The 14,988-nt window shown below is 38.8% G+C and overlaps 4 protein-coding genes across 7 annotated transcripts; 2 read left to right on the top strand and 2 right to left on the bottom strand.

The window, feature by feature from the left end:
• Window positions 1-2,043: 2,043 nt before the first annotated feature.
• On the bottom strand, window positions 2,044-4,863 carry LOC111482962 (WAT1-related protein At5g64700-like). Of its 2 annotated transcripts, none has more exons than XM_023129011.1 (8): window positions 4,669-4,863; window positions 4,047-4,437; window positions 3,834-3,896; window positions 3,456-3,572; window positions 3,093-3,339; window positions 2,857-3,015; window positions 2,511-2,662; window positions 2,044-2,417 (listed from the first exon to the last, which is right to left on the bottom strand). In XM_023129011.1, the coding sequence occupies exons 2-8, from the start codon at window positions 4,241-4,243 to the stop codon at window positions 2,165-2,167; spliced, it is 1,188 nt and encodes a 395-aa protein (XP_022984779.1). In that variant the 5' UTR covers window positions 4,244-4,437; window positions 4,669-4,863; the 3' UTR covers window positions 2,044-2,164. The 2 variants fall into 2 exon arrangements, with proteins under 2 accessions (XP_022984779.1, XP_022984780.1); XM_023129012.1 differs by lacking the exon at window positions 4,669-4,863 and having other exon boundaries at window positions 4,047-4,222; window positions 4,308-4,465.
• Window positions 4,864-5,504: 641 nt separating this feature from the next.
• On the top strand, window positions 5,505-7,587 carry LOC111483062 (60S ribosomal protein L9). The gene is made up of 3 exons (XM_023129174.1): window positions 5,505-5,981; window positions 7,019-7,141; window positions 7,238-7,587. Exons 1-3 carry the CDS (start codon window positions 5,607-5,609, stop codon window positions 7,328-7,330), a joined length of 591 nt encoding a protein of 196 aa, XP_022984942.1. The 5' UTR covers window positions 5,505-5,606; the 3' UTR covers window positions 7,331-7,587.
• A 900-nt stretch (window positions 7,588-8,487) lies between these two features.
• Window positions 8,488-13,558, top strand: LOC111483142 (stomatin-like protein 2, mitochondrial). Of its 3 annotated transcripts, none has more exons than XM_023129290.1 (10): window positions 8,488-8,604; window positions 8,662-8,924; window positions 9,031-9,274; window positions 9,404-9,553; window positions 9,798-9,855; window positions 9,942-10,034; window positions 10,406-10,504; window positions 11,628-11,719; window positions 12,874-12,933; window positions 13,019-13,558. In XM_023129290.1, the coding sequence occupies exons 2-10, from the start codon at window positions 8,707-8,709 to the stop codon at window positions 13,271-13,273; spliced, it is 1,269 nt and encodes a 422-aa protein (XP_022985058.1). In that variant the 5' UTR covers window positions 8,488-8,604; window positions 8,662-8,706; the 3' UTR covers window positions 13,274-13,558. The 3 variants fall into 3 exon arrangements, with proteins under 3 accessions (XP_022985058.1, XP_022985057.1, XP_022985056.1); XM_023129289.1 differs by having other exon boundaries at window positions 8,656-8,924; XM_023129288.1 differs by having other exon boundaries at window positions 8,488-8,924.
• Window positions 13,559-13,946: 388 nt separating this feature from the next.
• On the bottom strand, window positions 13,947-14,878 carry LOC111483145. The gene is made up of 2 exons (XM_023129294.1): window positions 14,237-14,878; window positions 13,947-14,143 (listed from the first exon to the last, which is right to left on the bottom strand). Exon 1 carries the CDS (start codon window positions 14,678-14,680, stop codon window positions 14,288-14,290), a length of 393 nt encoding a protein of 130 aa, XP_022985062.1. The 5' UTR covers window positions 14,681-14,878; the 3' UTR covers window positions 13,947-14,143; window positions 14,237-14,287.
• Between the last annotated feature and the right edge of the window lie 110 nt (window positions 14,879-14,988).

The following is a 14,988-nucleotide window of genomic DNA, read 5'->3' as shown; positions in this document are numbered from 1 at the left end:
TATATGTATGTATATATGCTATGCTATGATATGCTGTGATAAAAGAAGAAGATGCAATAATATCATGTCTTTCCCCCAAAATCTTTGTGAAGCTAGCTACGAGTAGGAGCGAGTGAGCAGTGAGTGGTGGAGTTTGGTGGTTGGATTTGGTAATGCAGAATCTAAGGCTCACAGGAAACCGGGAATTCCAACCCCTACCGCTGCTTTAGGGATCCTATTACCCTATATTTGCCTCAAATTCGTTATTTTTTTCAATTCTTTTGTGTGGCCATAATATTGTTCCTTTTATTGGCCGCTTTGTAAGACCGAATAAAATAATACAACCATTCGTGCATACGCATCCACGTAAGGATACCTGCCTCTTCTTTACCATTTATTTATTTTCTTCTTTCTCTGGTTTACTTTGCACGCAGGGATGAAATCTTTGATTTGTGAAAGAAGAGATTAAATAAAAGGTGGGTGAGAATTTCAAATTGGGCATAAATTAGGGTGCGGTCTTATCAACGAAATAAAGTCAAAGAGGAGAGAGGACGTGGAGTAGAAGATGCCCTACGCACCAATCTGCCAATAATTCAGACGCTAAATTTGGGACATGAATTTAGTATTTAGTAAGGGGGAATAAAGAAAAGAACAAGTACAACGACAGGGCAGTGTAGTCGGGAGTTTCCACAGAAAACCACAAAAACTGGGCGGTGTCAAGAGCCAAGTTGGGTACTGAATTACTCGCAACGTTGATGGTTTTGGGCCTCAAATCCGACCAATGCCTCTGTTTTCTCCCAACCCCACCGACAAATCCAATAAAGCTCCTTTTTTTTCTTCTTTTTATAAACCATATCCCTTCTTCCCTTGCCCCCACACCTCTCCCTCCACCCACTTTCAGCATACCCTTATTAGTCTTATTGTCAGCCTTTCCAGCAGGAAGATTTGCCACTGGCTGATTGGTCCTCATGTCGATTGAGAGAAGAATGTGCAGGACAGACGGTCTGCTGAAATGTATGTACCGAAACTGATAACATTCGAGACTATGCAGGATTCTACACAATCCTCTTTTGGGTTATTTCCAGTCTAGTCTAGAATCAAGCAAGACCGTTCTTCCTTTCCCTTTCCCTTTCGGGAAGGGAGGATTAAGAAAATCCTATTGATTGGATGAATCAAATGATATTTTTGCAAGTGGTTAATAACCAATTCAATCTCAACTAATATTTCAATTTATGGTTTCTTCATTTAATCCCATCAAAACACACATTTGGTTCATTTTTTGCCATTTATGTCGTGATCCTCAAAAGGACACATTTCTCCTCTGCATAATTCAGATAACGGCTTTCAATTATTATTAATTAGGGTTTCCATTTCAACCACTGTTAATTCATTTCAAAATATTATGAGAGAATTTGGACTCAAAACATGATAGCCCACACCCCAAATAGGCCTTGAACAAAACAGGCCTCAAACTAAAAACCATGTGCATCAGTGATCCGGTTCAACTCATAACATCCTAATTTGGATAATCTGGGGCGGGGCAACATTTTGGCCTCTTCTCCAAATTACAAATTTAATGTTATAAATTTTGTATATCAATTATTTTAACTACGTCAAATCATTTAACACTTTTCAACAGCTATTCCATCAATCTTCCAATTGAAATGTGATATAGTGATAGGTTGTAATAATTGGAATATATATTGGTCTAAATGGAAGATTTCAATTATACACCTCACCTCACCTCACCTGCCTCTATAATAGATTTTAGTTTCGTGTTTTAACTTATAAGGTTTAATTTTAGGGTTTAGCCTCTAAATGGAGCGGAAGTCAGCGACAAAAGGTAAATACAACAACAACAAAAAAAAAACAGAATTGGAGTAAATATGATGGAGAGCAGGAAAAAGAAACGGTTAAGTCAGGTTCGAAACGGTATTAATTAATTAGAGGGAAAAGAACAAATTTTTTGTTGAAATGGCCGCAATAATAAGACGTTATGAGAAATGTATTTGCCCCTGGATATCATCAATAAATGCAATAATAAAAAGGTTAAATATATTGGGAGTGACTTCTGATGTGTATTGAAACATAATAAGTTGGTGAATTGAGAAAATGGATGGTTAAGAACATAAGTGTTCATATCTTGATGTTAAAAGATTAAAAATATAAATAGAGTTGGTAAGTTTCAAGGGTTTGATCTGTTGCAGCCTTGTTCTGCATCAGAAGCAGCAATTGGAGTATTATTATTGGGAGTGGGTGAAGCGGTTGGCACTACAGCTGCTGATGGCAGAGGCGCAGGTTCTGAAGTTGCTGTTGCTGCTTCAATTGCGAGTGCAGCTGCTGTTGCTCTTGGGAGATGCGCTGATTTCTTCATCTCCTTTGTCTTTCCCCACAGGAAACAGTAGAGCCCCGCTACCATCACACCCGTCCCCAACATGCTGCAATGCATCAATTTATTATTCATTTTCTTCCAATTCCATTCCCAAACACTACTACTAACTAACTCTAAATTAATTTTGAATATGTCCTACCTCCCCACTTTAATCTCCTCCCCAAGTATGATGCCTTCTGAGATTGCCACAAAAATTAGAGTCAGGGGGTTGAACATGGGTGGGAAAGTGGGGCCTTGCATTGAAATTGCCCATGTCATCAAGCAAAACGTAGCTGCTGTCGCCAGTGCTCCCTGCAGTACACAGGGTTAAAATGTGTATGTGTATGATATGATCTGACCATGTATAAATAGACATACGTATCACACACACACACATATATATATATATATATATATATATATATATGCATGAAGATGAAGAAAAGTGGAATTTATTAGTTTAGTTTGGTTAATTAATGAGGCAATGAAATGAAGAAAATTGATACCGAGTATAAAATGGTGAGAAGCTGAAGATCCCAACCCAACTTCCAAGAGGCGTTGTTGGTGTCGAGGCACAACCCAAGCAGTGTTGACTGAATGCATGCTATGACACATGTTAGCATGGTGGCCAAATACTTCGAGGGAAACAGCTTGAGCAACTTCACCTGTTTGTGGCAACATTATTATTAAATTGGAATTGAATGATCTGAGATGGAGCAGTGCAGAGATGAGTAAGACATACTTGGACAACAAACCATGTAGAATAGGAGAAGCAGCTGCCAAGAAGCAGGAGGGTGCCTCGCCCCCAGTGGCGACCACCCTCATTACTTGTGTTGTTATTTGTATTATCATTGACGTGGGCGACATGATGACCAATGTGGAATCCTTTCCCTCTGTAAACACTCGTAATTACTACTCCCCCAACGCACAAAATTGCCCCCACTACCGTTATTCGCCCTGCTCTTCTCTTCAAGCTCACTTTTTCGATCCTACAATATACAATTAATTGCTGTCGAATTTAATACATAACATCCAACGCCCCATCGCCATCATAATTATATACACACACATATGCTACTACTACTACAGCCGGTGTGGGCCATACCTGAGCATGGAAGAGATTACAAATGTCACCACGGGAATCAAGTTCAGGAAGTTGGTAGCATAAGTAGCTGTGGTGTCTCGCAGACCATAGTAGTACAGTCCCATTGCCGCTGTTATCCTGCATGCTTTCATCGCCCACATTATTATTATTATTATTTTCAATTTCTTCAACTTCCCATATGCGTACATAGAATAGCAAGGGTGGAAGTGGGATTTGGAGAAGGAATAAAGTTGGGTTGTGGTGTGAACGACAAGTGATATAAGAAAAGAACAAAAAAAAAAGCATAATCATATAAATAAATAATAATGTAGTTTGAGGGATGTGATGGAATGAGAAAAGCAAGAGGGAGGGAGGGAGGGATGGAGAGGAGTGTCGTACCCGGTGAAGGCACTCAGAAAAAGCCAAAACAAAACCTGCCAGCTCAACTTGTTTGCGTTTCTTCTGCAACCATCGTAAAGCAGGGCACGACAAAATGTAGAGTCAGAGTCAGCAACATTCGATCAATCTAATTAATTAATTAGTTAATTGATCAATATGATGGGTTTAATTATATGAAGATAAGACAAAAAAAGTACATTGGATCAACTGTACCTTTCGAAGAAGGCAAAGGGTGCAACGCAGAGAGCGGCGACGAGATGACGGTAGGCCATGAGTGCGAAAACGAAGGTGCCATGGTTGAGAATAACTTTGCTGAGAAGTTGCATTCCGGTTGCAAATATTTGGACGGGCAACATGGCCAGAATGGGGCGTGAGGCCTTCAACAGTTTCTGCATTTGATTCACGCCCATCACCCCGGAGAGGGTAGCTTGGTTAAATAATGGAATAGGTTGGATGGATGAGTGGGGTAATAACCTGGAGTCCAGAGGGAGCCCGGGAAGAAGCCTCCCCTTACACACTCACTCCCTCGCTTGCTTATTGATCGCACATGCCTATGCACTACACGCTCTTTGGATGACCCCCTTCCTCGCCCTCGCCTCATTACCTGCAACAACACAACACAACACAACAACTATATATATATATATATATCTAGAGAGAGAGAGAGAGAGAGAGAGAGAGAGAGACAGAGAAAGAGGATTTTTATGTCTTTTATTTTCTCTTTTCTTAACGCAGACAAAACAAATAAATGGAAAATTGTTCCTCTTGCACTCTGTGACTGTCTCTCTCTTTCTCTCTTTTCCTGATCAAAACACTTGTGTACCAAAAACTGAACTTTTCATTAACAACTTTAATGAGTTGCATGATTTGAATTACTTGAAGAGCCAAGCTTGACAGGATTTCAATTATGATGTATGGATTGTGTGGTGGGATTTGGGAGTCTAAAAATGGGGGAGAATGTGAGAAGGGGATGGATTGAGGGTGGGGGTGGGGGGGCCTGCGCGACTCATTGGGTAAGCAGGCCAGTTTGAGCCACTAAATCAAAATCACCTATGTTCCCCTGCTTGATGCTTAGCTTAGGGACTGGGAATATTATTGGAGCTTTTCAAATATATATGAACCTCAGCTTTTATATTTGTGGGCGATACGAATCAAGGGCTTTACCTTTTATTTCATGCACCCCAACCCACAGAGTAGGACATCCGTGGCACATTTTTTATTTCCATCATCACTTCAATAAAAACCTCGATGGTTGGGTACAAAAACTAATCAAAATTGAATGTCGGTTTTTATTACTTAATGATTTACACTTTTTAGCTCGCCAGTATATTAAGTCCTAATTAATTTATTTCATTCAATCCAACGAATAATTTAATCATAAAAATAAATAATTATAAATTTAATTGAAGTTTACCAACCATAAATAAATTTGAACGAACCTTTATTTTCCCCTCTTTCGTTTATAACCGTTTGTGAAGACCCAGGCCTGGTTCCTACGTTTCCGCCGGGTAGCCCAATAGAATATCACCTAAACCAGCCCACATCCCATCATTGAGCCCACTTTATCAGGTAGATGCAACCCGTCTATTTACTCTATTCGACGGCCCAAGCCCATCCCTTCTTCCCTTGACGTTAGGGTTCTTTTTCCCTTCAATTTTCTGATTTCCTTTGGCAGCCGCAGCATAACAAGTTTTCAGTATATAAATCTTCTCACAGAGTTCTTACGCCTTCTGCCGCCGCTTCCGTGAGTGTCTCTCCATCTTCAGAGTAATAATGAAGACCATTCTTTCATCCGAGACCATGGATATCCCAGATGGGGTTAAAATCAAGGTGAATGCCAAGATCATCGAGGTTGAAGGACCTCGTGGTAAGCTTGTTCGTAACTTCAAGCATCTTAATCTTGACTTTCAACTCATCACTGACGAGGCCACCGGCAAGAAGAAGCTCCGGATCGAAGCATGGTTTGGGTCCAGGAAGACATCCGCCGCTATTCGTACCGCTCTCAGCCATGTTGAGAACCTCATCACAGGTGTCACCAAGGGCTATCGTTACAAGATGCGTTTCGTCTATGCTCACTTTCCCATCAATGCTAGCATCACAAACAGCAGCAAGTCTATTGAGATTCGCAACTTCCTTGGAGAAAAGAAGGTACTCTTCATTTTTAATCATCATCTGTTTGGTGCTTCGATCTTGTTGCTTAATCAGTGTTTTGTTTGGAAATATATATTCTCAGTAACTTCAATTTATTAAGAATGACCTTCCTTTTGTTATGTCGGGTTTCTCAAACTTACCCCACTTCCCATTATTGATTTCTATTGTTTCCATTAGTACGTACACTCATGTAAACCTGTGCTGTCACTTGCTTAATCACTTTCGTTATGTTACTTGTTTGTAAACTCTCTCTGTGGTCTGATTTTACTTGGTTTATCAGTCGTAATCTGCTTAGTGCTAAGATTTTACATGACAAAGTAGGTGGAATTCTGTCTTGTCAGTTTTTTTTCCCCATTTGTTTACTTGCATCGTTTTCAATTCTAGTTCGATGTCTGAGCTTTGAATTACCATTTTTTTTTTAATTTGATACTCCCTCATCACATGATTTCGTCTTCATGTTCACATGGTTTTGGACCAATAGTTCAATTGCTTTGAACTTAGAAGTTTAGTGCGAACAACAGCCCTTCGAATCACATCCCCAGTTCACTTAGTAATTCATATTTCGGTTCTGCGGCAAGACCAACATACAAAGAAGCCTAAGCCAACGCCAAATCTACATCATCCTTATTTTTTAAATCCAGATTAAAAATTGATTTGGACTTGATATCTGAAAGGTCATCTAACAAAGGTGGGCAAGTTAGTTCGGATGCTCATGAATATGCATAAAAAAATGGTCGTATATCATTCATATGCTGCTCTTGGTGGCAGAGTTTTGTATGGTTTAGGTAATTACGACGGTTGCTTCAATTCTCTTATTCTCGCCAACTTTCTAATTATAATTGAACAGCTATTTTCTTATAGGGAGAAAATCAAGTTGGAATTGGAGTTATTAATATTTTTTAATTCCTTTTTAGCATTGCATTCCTTGATTTCGTTCTTTGCTCAAATTTGACTGAGTTGCTTGGACAAGACAGGATATGGACTATATGTTTTTGTGAATGTATTATGAACCATGCCCATAATCGTTGCTTCAGGTGAGAAAGGTGGATATGCTTGATGGAGTTTCTATTACCCGATCTGAGAAAGTCAAAGACGAGTTAGTCTTGGATGGAAATGATATTGAGCTTGTTTCACGGTCTTGTGCCCTTATAAACCAGGTTTGCTTTTATGAAACTCATATGTGCAGGCGCTTTTGCTTCACATAAAAGAAAAAGAGTAAATGGTTCATTCCTTTTTCTTTGCTTCTTTTGCAGAAATGTCATGTGAAGAACAAGGATATACGGAAGTTCCTTGATGGTATCTATGTCAGCGAGAAGGGTACCATTGTTGGGGAAGAAGAGGGATGAATAGAATAGTAGGTTGTATCTGCTCTTAGTTTCAAGAGTAGTTTATTTTCTTTGGGAATTGTGTTTTTCGTTACTAATTGCGTAATTTTGTGATGTTTCATGGAAGCCCATTAAAACTCTGTTACAGTTTTGTTTTATGGATGTTTTCTATTTTAGGCACAAAGCTTGCTCAGTTACCCTTCTACCATCTTTTTTTTGTTTATTTATTTCATGGACGTTTTCGGTTGTAGACACAAAGCTTGCTCTGTTACCTTCTAGGATCGTGTGTTTTGTTTGTATCGTGTTTAATACGGATACTATGTTTGTGCAGAGTTGTGTTTTGTTTTCGAAATATATGCAGACCGCAGTGTGTTGAAGATGGATATGAACATGATATTCCATTGCAAGATGGTAGTAGGAAATATTGTAGATATCTATTTTCTTCCATCCTTGGTTCTGTTTTCGTGTTCTGCCTGGATCAGATGCAATTACATTTTACCCATTTAAAAGACCGAGGGTGTTTAGAGATAGCTTCAAGAATGTCTAATTACGAAACTTTTATAGTTGTAAAAAATAAATAGTATACATAGTGTTTGTCTCATATTATTAAATACACTCGTAAATTAGATAATATATACATAAAATGAAACAACTATATAACCCTACAAAATGTATGGATGTCGCAACATACTGTTTAAAGATATGGCGATTTGGATGCATGGTTTGAAAGTCTATGGATGCTTTTGTCTTTCATGGTCAAAACAACGAAAATCCTCAAGCGGTGCTCCCTCATCTTGAGTGACCCTCTGCTCTTGTAATTCCTCTCTATATGGCGATGATTAACCTTGCAACCAGTAGCATCTTGGCGCTTGACTTCAAATGTGATGGTTGCTTGTTAGGGAAGGAGACCAAACAATTGATTTGGAATAAACAAGAGGTTTGGGGAGGAACAATCTTTTGTTTTTATATTATTAAAAATGAACCCAGTGAGCTTAATCGGAAAACCCACCCCCCACCCCTACGATCGGCTTCGACGAGGCTTCTTATTTCAAAAGGGAAATAATATTTTATAAGACTTCTTATTTGATTTTCTTAGAAATTACTATAAGGTGACATTTGTCTTGTTCTTAACCAAAAAAAAGAAAGAAAAACCTAGAATTTGAGTTAAATTTCTCCTTTCCCCTTTGCGTGCGTATGTTGTATAATTATAGATTGTTTTGTGGAAGGGCGGAAACGGATCTCTTCGTCTTCTTCAGGCTTTGGGGGTGCAAGAATCAAAAACCGCAGCAGCTGGGGTGGGTTTTACTAGGGCTTTATTATTGATCTCCTCCCTCTTTCTACACCTGTTTCAGTTTCAGCTTCAGCCTGCAACGCCACCTAATTTCGCTCCCGAAACGATGAATTGTTTCAAGCCCAATGCTTCTTCCACCCTTAGATTTCTCCAATTCGTTGCACATTCCAGACATCTCTCCACCCTCTCCCCATTCTCTCCCACGCGCTCTTCCTTTCTCTTCTCCAATAACCCTATTTCTCCTCCACCTTCTCTCCTCTCACCTCCTCTCTTCTCTGCCACCTCCATCCGCTATCTTCGTATTGGTCGAGATTCCAACATCAGGTGACTTCTCCTCTTCATCCTCTATACTCTCCCTACTTACCTTCTGTTGTCTCCCTTATATATATATATATATTTCAACTTTTACAACTAACCGGTCTTCTGTTAGCTATGAGATTACTCCTCCTGTAAATTGGGGTATTCGAATTGTCCCGGAGAAGAAGGCTTATGTGATCGAACGATTTGGAAAGTATGTGAAGACACTTCCCTCGGGAATTCATTTTTTGATTCCATTTGTCGATCGCATAGCTTATGTGCATTCCTTGAAGGAGGAAGCTATTCCTATTCCGGACCAGTCTGCTATCACAAAGGACAATGTCAGCATTTTGATAGATGGGGTGCTTTATGTTAAGGTATTAGGTGAAGCCTCTAGTGGACTTGTGCTTTCTTGTTTGCTTGGTTCGACCTGTTCGAAGTCCATCTAGTTTTGTTTCTCTTACAAACGAAATGAAAAAGTCTTCTCACTCTGTGTTACTGTGCAGATAGTGGACCCCAAGCTGGCATCTTATGGAGTTGAGAGTCCCATATATGCTGTTATTCAGCTTGCTCAGACTACAATGCGTAGTGAGCTTGGGAAGATTACTCTTGACAAAACATTTGAGGAAAGAGATACGCTGAATGAGAAGATAGTGGTAATTATTTTACGTTCCCCTCTTTTGATGCTCCATACAGTTTTTCTAACCTGTTCCCTGACTATGTCTTTCGACCTTGAGAATTTTGGTTGTTTTTGTTTTCTGTGGAATAAATTTTGCATTTGGAAATACCTTATTTCTTCTTCTTTTTATAGTTTTATACTGCATTCTACATTGGTTTCCTGAATGACAATAAATGAATGGTTTAACTGATTAGTAATCTTTTAAATGGACTATTCTGTAGGAGTCTATCAATGTAGCTGCAAGGGACTGGGGACTGCAGTGCCTTCGATATGAAATAAGTTTGTTCTATATTACTCAGAACGATAGGTCCACCATGTCTTGAGTTAAATTTTGAAGCAGCTTTATGATATTTTTCCTCTTCCAGGGGATATTTCTCCCCCTCGTGGGGTGAGAGCGGCTATGGAGATGCAAGCTGAAGCAGAACGCAAAAAGAGAGCTCAAGTTCTTGAGTCTGAAGGTCATGAGCTGTTAAAATCATCTTAACTTGAATTTGATAGAATGTTGTAATTTTTCATTGGTCAAATAAATTCGGTAGATCAAAGTCTCATACTAGATTGTTCGACTGGTGAGTTAACCTTAGTGGTTTTGAGGTAATGGGTTTAAGTTGTCATGGCTACCAACCTAAGATGTTAAATATCCCATGAGTTTCTGTGGGAATGGATGCCCACAATTGCAAAGAAAAGTAAAAGGATCAAGCATCTCTTGTGTTATGTGGGGGGTGGGGGGCAAAACCAAAATTCTTGAGGAACTGAAATTAGTCTCTTTCTTTTGGTACTATTAGGTTCTGATATTCATTCATTGATATTGATGCCCTTCAATTTTTAACAGGAGAAAGGCAGGCCAACATCAATATTGCTGATGGAAAGAAGAATGCAATTATATTAGAATCTGAAGCTGCAAAAATGGATCAAGTTAACAGAGCGCTAGGTCAGTCTCTATTACTATTCAATTAGTGCTGTGAAAATGTACATCTGCTCCTTGATTGATTTAGTGTGATGGTACTAATTACTCGAAGGCACACTCAATTAAGTATAAAGTATTTCACATGATTCTAACAAAAGTAGGTTTAAAGAAGGGGTAGATGGTTTCGAGGCACCCCTCTCTATGCGAGAATACAAAGCCTTTTTCCTGTAAATTACATTTGACACTTATTTATTTTCCTCGTCTTCACCTTTGTTCAACTATCTCATCTGAGTACGCTGAAAGTTTTCTAGGTGTAAACTGTGAAAATTATCAGCCAGTTTATCTTTTCCATGGTTGAGTGATATGGCCAAGATAAGAGGGGTCCAATGCAGCTCCAAACACTGCAAGTCAAGGTTTGGGATAAGATAGGATAGCAATTGTTCTATGTCATCACAGTACGAAAGTGATTATCCCCCTTTTTTTCATTTGTTTATTTGTTATCTCAATACCAAGAGAGGATAACAACCTCTATGCTATCATCTTGGTCTCAAATTTCTTTTTTTTTTTTATTCTTGATTGGCCTTAATCTAGTTTGAAATTCTGATATCACTGAAGTTTCTACCAAGATGATCCCATGCTCATCTCAGTTGCAAGAGACTTTTTTTTTCTCTTTTTTCCGCTATCATTTCAGCCTTCTTGGTGAAAATTCTTGATGACACTTTAGGTTTCTATCAAGATGCAGTTTTGCATACGTCTCATCTTTGTTGTCAAAATATTTACTTCTTTTGCACGAATGTGAGAGAGGTAACCCAACAAAACTTGAAAAGCCTATTATTGTTTAGCATCACCTACTATTCTTTTCTTCTTCTTGTTTGTTTGTTTGTTTTTTTTTTTTTTTTTTTTTTTTTTTTTTTTTTTTTTTTTTTTTTTTTTTGTGTGTGTGTGTCTGGTGGGAGTGGTGGAAAATTTTGGTTGAAATTTTAACCTTTCTTTTCAATTGCCAAATTTACAACTTATACGACTTGCCTCATTCCAGTCTCCTGTACCTTTGATTAAAGTGGCATTTGAATACCTGGGTGGATGAGTATTGCTTTTTATGTCATTAATCTTCTCTTTTCATCCTTGGACATTGCCCCGACTTCACCAGGTGAAGCTGAGGCCATCCTCGTAAAAGCCCAAGCAACAGCCAAAGGACTCGCTCTTGTGTCACAGGCCCTCAAAGAAAGTGGAGGTGTCGAGGTGAGATCCTTATCCTCATACTTTAGCTTTTAATACATTGGCGCTTAGGATTCTCAGTTGATGCCTAAATCAAAACCAACATGATCATATTTTGAACTTCAATGGACAATCACAATTAATTTGAATGTTGAAACATCCGGAGAGGAAGATATATATGTTTTCTATTACCATGGTATTGGGTTGAACCCCACAAAACCAAGGGAAAACTTGCCAGCAATGGGAAAACACTAAGAGTTTTCTTTTATTTAGCTTGCCATCTTGAAGATTGAACCTTGGGCTAAGACCTGGAGTATAAACCTAATCAACCCCCAAAGACGACGACCATGAGGCCACCCCTTGGGGGCTAGTGAAAAGTGAAAGCTACATTTAATTTCCCCTGATCCCAACTCTCGTACAATCGAACCTTTGAGCTCTGATTTCAAAATTATCATCCATAATTTTTATTAATTTTAATCACTGAACTTATTATTTACATATATATTGAAAATAGATATGTGTCGTACACTAATTCTCCTCTTTTTGATTAGTAAGTATTTAGTTTAGGAGACTGCCTCGATTCTCTTGTAATGTTGAACTATTTCAGTCTAACACGAACAATAACAATTAAAAAATGTCCTAATGTCTTTTTCCATTTTCCTACCGTGGAAGATGTAATAATAACAATGTTGCTGTAGTTAGTTTGAATAGTTGCCACCAATCCTTTACACTTTTCCCCGACATAGTTTTTTTTTGTTCTTTTCTTTGCTTAGAATATTAATAATAGAATGCTTGATGTAATAAATTTGAGTTTCTTACAATGAAATAAAGTGGCTAAATATTTATTCCCTTTCAATTATTCAAGTTTTCTATTTTTTAAGGTTGTGCTAACATTCAGTTGGTAACTGTAAAATACTCTTCCATGTAAAACTACCCATTTTTTTTTTCTTTTCTGGTTGTAGTACTTATTCTTTTCTTTTTGTTATTAAGTTTAATAAACAACGAGGGATTTGAACCTCGGACCTTAAAAGGGAGTTAAGTAATGTATTGAGCGTTACTCAAAGTCATTTTTTCTTCTTTGTACTGTCTATGACACATGCAGTGACTTTTCATTACGAAAATTAAATCATTGACTGCCTATGGCATGCATAACTAAAGTATCTCTGGGTTATTGACAGGCTGCTAGTTTGAGAATCGCTGAGCAGTATGTACAAGCCTTCAGTAATATTGCCAAAGAGGTAAAGTTTGAGCTTTTAATGATTTAGTTGACTATGACCTTGATTCTAGGGTTTTAATCATCCTTATCTTGAACTTCCTCTCCAGGGCACCACAATGTTGCTTCCGAGTTCAGCGGCAAATCCAGCTAACATGATGGCTCAAGCCCTTACTATATATAAGAGCCTCATTGGCAATGTCTCTGGCGGTGAAGCCAGAACTAGTGGATTAAATGAAGGCATACAGGAGGGCAATCTGGCAGCAGAAATTGGGGGAGATAACAACCAAACTGTTAGAGTTAGTGACGAAGTTGAAAATGGGAGCCCAGGATTTTCTCTACAGAGCCCCAAGAATGCGGCATAGTAAATTGATTTAACCAACCTAGTGAAGGGTTTCCTTTCTTATGGCTGTTAAGTTTTTTTTCCTTCTTTTGGGTGAGAGGACACTACCTGTACCAGTACAGAGGCCAGTCGAAATTCAATCTCTATCCAATATTGTTTCTTACGAGTCTTCTCTTATGCTGGGGCTGCGGATTGCTTCAGATTCATTGGCGCAAAAGCATTTCTTATTTCATCAAGAATGTCTGTCTATCTTGACAAATTCATATAAGCTCACTGTTTCGACAATAAATATTTCAATTTCTATTCATTTCAACACACATTTTACACATCTTCCTCTCTCTTTTTTTTTTTCTTTTTTCTTTTTTCTTTTTAATTTTATTAAAGTTTACATGCAAGTCTGGAGGGAGCTTATCAGGGAATCAACCCACCTTACCTTAACAGGGAGCTTATCAGGGACTTTCCAGACGACATAAATTCATGTAAACGATGAAGGTTCTTCAGGAACAACGGAAATTCTCAGAGAAAAGGAATCAAATTGTCGAACAATTGACACAAGCTCAAAACCCCTCCAGGAGCCCCGACCCAAACAAAAGACGATCTCATTTAATTTCATGAGTAGGCGGATCAGAATCTCAGTTTTAATTTCAAGGCTTAAATTTTGTTTCCAAGAGTAGCAGCACTAAGAGAACTCAAAAAAAAAAAAAAAAAAAAACATAGTAGCATTAGTTAGCCCTTTGATGATTGAAAGTTTGTCAATACAATCGAAAGAAGAGCAATTCACAACGGTTTGTCTACCACAGAACAAATCTTGCAGACATATTAGCTAGGGCACAGAATGAGAAGTACAATACTCGTTCGTAGACAAAAGAATTGTATGAAATTGGTATCCATCCTGTCAAAAGAATGTTCTAAGTAAAACAATATTGGGTTGGGAGGGGAAAAAATTTAAGAAGAAGAATGAAAATGGAAAGAAAGAGATTCATACAATAAGCCTGATAACCCCGTGGTAGCCGAAGGAATGTAAGTGCCGAAAGATTCAGAAGAGTCCAAACAAGACGGAAACTCCAAGGATGATCAACCACAAAATATGCACCAGGAGGAGGGCCTGGCCAGGAATAGGAGCAGAACCGCCGTTGCCGACCTCACAAAATCCCATCTTGGCGACCTTGACACCTGAACACAGAGCATCGGCGCAACCACACCAATAGGTAAGGCCATCAACGCCGCAGACTGGGTCCGTCCTAAAGCATTTCACAGGACAAGAAGACGGCAGGGACACAGGGCAGAGATCTAGATCGCGGTCGTTATTGGTGGCTTCCGAAGGCAAGCGGATGGCGGAGGAAACATGCTGCGATCGGACTTCAAAAACGAAGATAAGAAGGGAAAAGAAGAGAAGGATGGAAATCGGGGGTTTGGAGAAGGGGACCATGTTGAGCTAGCTTGGAGAGGTGGCGTTATTGGTGAATGAGAGCTAGATTTAGGGCAGGAAGGAAGAAGGGTGTGTGGAATCGAGTTTTCTTGACGGTTGGGGAAGGAACAAGGGAACGGTAGAGGACAAGTGGCCCAACTCACCAAACAACAAAGCCTTCATCTTTTCTTCGTCTGGACGCGTCTTTTTGTTGGACACCAGGGTCATTCTCTTTCTTAGACGGCTTTAGTGTTATATATTTATTAATGAAGCAATAGATGAGGGCCTAAAAATTGTCCTAAAAGTTGGAAGAATTGGGCAGATGAATA

The sequence above is a fragment of the Cucurbita maxima genome, unplaced genomic scaffold, assembly GCF_002738345.1.
Source record: "Cucurbita maxima cultivar Rimu unplaced genomic scaffold, Cmax_1.0 Cma_Scf00008, whole genome shotgun sequence".
NCBI classification, from domain to species: Eukaryota; Viridiplantae; Streptophyta; class Magnoliopsida; order Cucurbitales; family Cucurbitaceae; genus Cucurbita; species Cucurbita maxima.
The sequence above is the reverse complement of the archived record's forward strand: the minus strand, read 5'-3'. Positions and strand labels throughout refer to the sequence as shown.

What these genes read in the sequence shown, in the direction of transcription:
- LOC111482962 (XM_023129011.1), bottom strand. Translation starts at nt 4,243, where the DNA reads ATGGGCGTGAATCAAATGCAGAAACTGTTGAAGGCCTCACGCCCCATT. An exon ending in CCCTTTGCCTTCTTCGAAAG is followed by an intron (nt 3,897 to 4,046) that starts GTACAGTTGATC and finishes CGATGGTTGCAG; the next exon opens with AAGAAACGCAAACAAGTTGA. An exon ending in GTAATCTCTTCCATGCTCAG is followed by an intron (nt 3,340 to 3,455) that starts GTATGGCCCACA and finishes TGTATATTGTAG; the next exon opens with GATCGAAAAAGTGAGCTTGA.
- LOC111483062 (XM_023129174.1), top strand. Translation starts at nt 5,607, where the DNA reads ATGAAGACCATTCTTTCATCCGAGACCATGGATATCCCAGATGGGGTT. An exon ending in ACTTCCTTGGAGAAAAGAAG is followed by an intron (nt 5,982 to 7,018) that starts GTACTCTTCATT and finishes TCGTTGCTTCAG; the next exon opens with GTGAGAAAGGTGGATATGCT. An exon ending in CTTGTGCCCTTATAAACCAG is followed by an intron (nt 7,142 to 7,237) that starts GTTTGCTTTTAT and finishes CTTCTTTTGCAG; the next exon opens with AAATGTCATGTGAAGAACAA.
- LOC111483142 (XM_023129290.1), top strand. Translation starts at nt 8,707, where the DNA reads ATGAATTGTTTCAAGCCCAATGCTTCTTCCACCCTTAGATTTCTCCAA. An exon ending in CGCTGAATGAGAAGATAGTG is followed by an intron (nt 9,554 to 9,797) that starts GTAATTATTTTA and finishes ACTATTCTGTAG; the next exon opens with GAGTCTATCAATGTAGCTGC. An exon ending in TCAGTAATATTGCCAAAGAG is followed by an intron (nt 12,934 to 13,018) that starts GTAAAGTTTGAG and finishes CTTCCTCTCCAG; the next exon opens with GGCACCACAATGTTGCTTCC.
- LOC111483145 (XM_023129294.1), bottom strand. Translation starts at nt 14,680, where the DNA reads ATGGTCCCCTTCTCCAAACCCCCGATTTCCATCCTTCTCTTCTTTTCC.